Source organism: Branchiostoma belcheri, unplaced genomic scaffold (assembly GCF_001625305.1).
Source record: "Branchiostoma belcheri isolate BF01 breed outbred unplaced genomic scaffold, Haploidv18h27 scaffold55, whole genome shotgun sequence".
NCBI lineage: Eukaryota > Metazoa > Chordata > Leptocardii > Amphioxiformes > Branchiostomatidae > Branchiostoma > Branchiostoma belcheri.
The window spans coordinates 1,809,315-1,814,359 of NW_017804187.1; the positions used below are offsets into that span (position 1 = coordinate 1,809,315).

A 5,045-nucleotide genomic window follows, 5' to 3' on the forward strand; every position below is an offset into this window, starting at 1 on the left:
GGTGCCGACCCAAAGCCGACAGGTGCCGACAGTTTCCCGACGATGCCCGAAGCGCCTACGATAATTCCCGACCAGTTTGCGGCGGGGTTCGGATGGATTATAAAAAATAACACTGTGATGTTCCAACAGCCGAACAATGTGTGTGCGTTGGTCTATCCAACTGCAAGGAGCTTCAATAAGTCGGATATAACTTCCTTGGTCTACCGAATCACAAGGATCAAGGAGGTCCCTCAGACAGAACGACAGTTCATCAAAAACCATAATCTCCAAGCAGATCATACGGTGGCAAGGCAGTATCCAATGGCGAGAGGAGTGTCCATTAGCCACCCTTCCTTGGCCGTGCAAACTCCTCTGGTTAATGGATATTGTCTTGCCACCGAAAGGGATCTGCTTGGAGATGACAAAAACCAGGCAGCGGTTAGCGAGAACAACAATGTGTTGTCAGCACTACCAAATAGTACTGAGAGTGAGAGCCCCTCAATTCTCAATCAGCAACACTTGAAGAAAAGCCGTCCCTTGCATCTAAACGGTGATATGCGAAAGGACGAAGGCAAGAAAATGGACCGACCGTTCAACGGGGAGCTAAACCAGGCAGTTACCGAGAACAACAATGTGCTAGTAGGAGCGCTACAGGCAGACGAACCAGATGTAAAACATGCTAGTAGCTGTGTAGAACCGAGTGTACACTCTAGTGTAAGATCCTGGGCCAGCCTCGATAACCAGCACTCGAAGAATTGTCATCCATTGCATCTAAACGGTGATATGCAAAAATCTGAAGGCGGGAAACTGGACGCATGTCTTCAATGCGTGACACAAATGCAGCATGATCCGAAGCTTGAGCGACACCTAACGACACAAGAGAAAACTTCAAGTCAAATTTTCGGGCCTTCAAATTCGGCCGAGACCGACTCAGGTGAGGAAAAAGAAGGCGCGAAGAAACAACTACACCCAAACGTCACAGAAAACCACCAACACGTGAAGCCAGCGACGGCGTGTTTCAAGTGCGACAGGTGCGACTTCAAAGCCAGATCGCCGCGACGTCTGGACGCTCACCTGCGACGTCAGCACGCAGAGGGAAGCGTCAGGTGTACCCTCTGTCCGTTCACCGCTCTTAACCAGCGAGGGCTCAACATGCACGTGCGCAGGACGCACTCCAACAAGACACAAGAAGACCCGGACGACTTGGAGAGAGAAAAGAACGACGACATCTCCGAACATCTCGAGAAACACGGGAAGACAGGGCTCCTGCAGTGTCCACAGGTTAGTAGCGCACGTGCGTAGTCCAGTGGCTAACGATCCTGCCTCTGGACTAAGGGGTTTGTAGTTCGAATCCCGGCTGTTGTCGCTCACCCGACATGCACGCTACTGTTTAGGGTCGCAGTCCTTAGGACAGGACATTAAGCTGTGGTCTACTGTTCATTGTGCTTGTCGAAAAGAGCTAGGGGAATTTTTCCAGTACAATGAACCTGTAAATACTGTACATAGTATCAGTCTTCTCTGTCACGACCAGTGGAAGATTATATTATAGCTCTTCAATGAGCTAAAACTGGTTAGAGATCACTTTCACTTTCTTTCACTTTCTTTCACAGTGCGACTATCTCACCAAGTGGAGGAAGAACATGAGACAACACGTTCGCGACGTCCACACGACAAGCCACAACCTCCACAAGACAAGGCACAACCTCGGGTACAAGTGTCCCGACTGCGGGCACACCTTCCGTACGGTGTCTCTACTTCGTCTGCACGTCAGGCGAAAACACACGGGCGAGCGACCGTTCCAATGTCCTCACTGTAGCTACGCAGCGCTTGTGTCCAGCCATCTAGAGCGGCATATCCTTCGGCACACGGGGGTCCGTCCGTACATGTGTGAGGATTGTGGCTACATGGCAAGCACCAAAGACGTCCTGGCAAACCACCGAAGGACGCACTCGGGGGAGAAACCCTACAGGTGTGAATATGTTTTTTTTCCATAAACTTTATTGACAATACAACATGAATAAACAAAGTAACATAAGAGCACACAAATTACATATTAATACTATCCATATTTGATAGTTGAAGGAAAACGTTGTTTTTGCTCAGTTTCTTCTCCAAACAAGGTCAATGACCAGACGTCTGTCACCATGGTAACTGGTGTTGTGTTACATCATGTTGCAATTTTATAGCAGGAGGGATTTAGACTCCTGTCTGTCCATAGAAATTTGAGTCAGAATTAATAGAGCAAACCATATGCGAAGGTAAACATCATGCATTTGCTTTGCAAATGTTACATTTCTACTTTTTCTCTTTACTTTGACAGGTGTGAAGTTTGCGGGTACGCCGCTAGGCGGCGCCACCACCTCCAGGGCCACATGGCGAAGCACGCTCCGGTCAAACCCGACAGGACGTTCAAGTGCGAGTTTTGCGACTACGCAGCTGTAAGAAAGTTCCACCTTGTCCGCCACATGTCCAGGCACTTTGGAGAGAAGCCGTTTAAGTGTTACATGTGTGAGTATTCAACTGTGGATAACTCTCGACTGCAGGCGCACATTCGGGCACACACGGGAGAAAAACCGTTCCGATGTGAAATGTGCGAGTTCGCTACTGCCAGAAAGGACCATCTGAAGCAGCACGTGATCAGGTGCTGGCGTAAACAAACAAACAAACAGATAAATAAATAAATAAACAAAAACAAGACCATCTGAAGCAGCACGTTAGGAGTCAGCATGAATAAACAAACGAATAAACAAACAAACAAACAAACAAACAAACAAACAAACAGGACTATCTAAAGCAACACATGAGGTGTGGGCATGAATATGTAAAGAGACCGGACTTCAGGAACTTAATGAACTTTGCCAAGTGTTTTAGTTATCAATAACGCAATTGGTATTATTTGTATTATTGTCTTCCTCTGTCTTCAAAAAAGAAGTCAAACCCAGTAGTTTTTCTACTAGTAGTCTCTTAATAGTTATCAGTAGTTCTATGTGTACGTATTACTTGTTTTTATACAAATGTTTCTTCTGTTCATGCAATTAGCCTTCGGGCATGAATTTGCAATAAAACTTTCATTGTATTTTAAATACTTCTCACTCACCGAATTGCATGATCGGTGAAACTCTTGGAGGGTTTTCTTATTAATTAATTATGCTAACGTTGATGTGATGGTGGGAAGGTAATATCCAAGCAGATCTGTCGGTAGCAAAGTTAAAACCAGACGGCAAGACACCGCCGACGTGTACTGTCTGGGTTAGGAGTTTGGTACCAAAAGATCTGCTTGGGATTTGGGATTAGGTGCTACATGTAACGTTAGGTATGTTTTGTACAAAGTCATGGATTTCAATAATGCGAGGACGTGCATTTCTGTCATTAAGTTGCCAAGGGAATCGAGGATTGGGTGTTTCTTTGTAAATATATGCGGAACACCCGGTCTAATAAAAACCTACAAAAGTGAGTTTTTGTAGTTCTTATGCTGTGTGCCCACTCTTCACTCACTCACTCACTCACTCACTCACTCACTCACTCACTCACTCACTCACTCACTCACTCACTCACTCACTCACTCACTCACTCACACATTCTTTCATTCACTCACATTAATTCACTCACATTAATTCACTCATTCACTCACGTATTCACTACTCAATCACTCTCACTCACTCACACACTCACACACATATTCACTTACATTCATTCACTAGTTCATTCATTCATTCATTCACACATTCATTCATTCACACATTCACTCATCCATTCACTCATTCATTCACTCACTCATTCACCCATTCACTCACTAAAACATTCACCAACACACTCACTCAACAATCACTCAATCATTCACTGTGCGAATGTACAGTAAATATGCCTTCCGGGAGAATCCATAAATAGCGCCGCATCTGGTGCTGTAATGTTCCGGCGTCTTTATTAAGCAGTGTTCAACCGACTGTGGTCCCTTCCCGTTCCTCAATTACACGAACCATTGCCTGTCTCTGAATTTCCACAGCTCATCCCTATAACTCACTCAGTGTAACTCACTCAGTGTCATTCTCACAATCCTGTGCTAGTGTCACGGAAATGAAAGGAAACCTACAGTGGATGTCACTGGAAGACAGACGAAAAATGTCCAGACTATGCATGATGTACAAAATGACTAATAAACTGGTGGACGTACCAACGACTAAGTACCTAATACCAGCCCAGAAGAGAACAAGAAATAGCCATGCCTTCAAGTACCAGAGATTGAGGTGTCCAAAAATTCATTCTTTCCTAGAACTATCACAGAGTGGAACTCGCTGTCATCAAGTACAGTAGGGGCATTGTCATTAGATAGCTTTAAACAATGTTTAGAGGGTTCAAGGGTTAGGTGTAACAAGTCGTTCGGTGTAATGTAGTCAGTGTAGTACATTCTGTTTCTTCGCTTCTCGTGTTTTTCTCCTTCTTCTCCTCCAAATACAAAAGGTCAATCACTATGGTAACTGTGGTGTTCGGTTACATAGCTTGTGGTAGGACACGGTTGGAGGGGCTGGTCACCATATACTAGTATCTGACAGACTGAATGTGAGTAAGAATAAAGAAAGTAGTAATTTGTTATGCTATACCGTGTGAAGGCAAACACTGTATTTTGCTAAAGTCACTTACTGTCTAACATGTAGGATCGAGAATGCAGAGATGTTAGAATAAATGGCAGTTTCTCCAGTTATCGCGTGTGTAGAAGCACGCATGTGGGTGAGAGATTGGAGACCTGCGATCCTGGATAGATGTTCATCCCACCATCACGATGCGCTGGCACGAGAGGACACATCTCGGTAAAGCTGCGTAATTCACAGGAGATCCTTTCGAAGTAATTAGCGACCTTAAACGACGCACGCCTCACCCCGCAATGTAATCGTATCATTTATGTAGCGGATTTTCTAGCACTAAACCCCCAGATCTTTCATGATATGCATCTATAGAACGTTCCTTATGCGAACTGATCGAACAAAGTAAGCCCCGCCCCTGTTCTATTTCGAACACCAAAAGGCCCCGCCCACTGTTCTATTTCGAACACCACAAGCCCCGCCCCCTGT

The 5,045-nt window shown here is 45.3% G+C and overlaps 1 protein-coding gene across 1 annotated transcript; it reads left to right on the forward strand.

The window, feature by feature from the left end:
* Positions 1-489: 489 nt before the first annotated feature.
* LOC109481438 (zinc finger protein 808-like) lies at positions 490-2,875 on the forward strand. The gene is made up of 3 exons (XM_019784015.1): positions 490-1,260; positions 1,590-1,948; positions 2,300-2,875. The coding sequence occupies exons 1-3, from the start codon at positions 535-537 to the stop codon at positions 2,658-2,660; spliced, it is 1,446 nt and encodes a 481-aa protein (XP_019639574.1). The 5' UTR covers positions 490-534; the 3' UTR covers positions 2,661-2,875.
* Positions 2,876-5,045: the final 2,170 nt, after the last annotated feature.

Excerpts from the sequence above, each read along its gene's own strand:
- LOC109481438 (XM_019784015.1), top strand. The coding sequence starts at position 535 with ATGCGAAAGGACGAAGGCAAGAAAATGGACCGACCGTTCAACGGGGAG. Across the intron at positions 1,261-1,589 it reads GGCTCCTGCAGTGTCCACAG|TGCGACTATCTCACCAAGTG; the intron begins GTTAGTAGCGCA and ends TTTCTTTCACAG. Across the intron at positions 1,949-2,299 it reads TCGGGGGAGAAACCCTACAG|GTGTGAAGTTTGCGGGTACG; the intron begins GTGTGAATATGT and ends TTACTTTGACAG.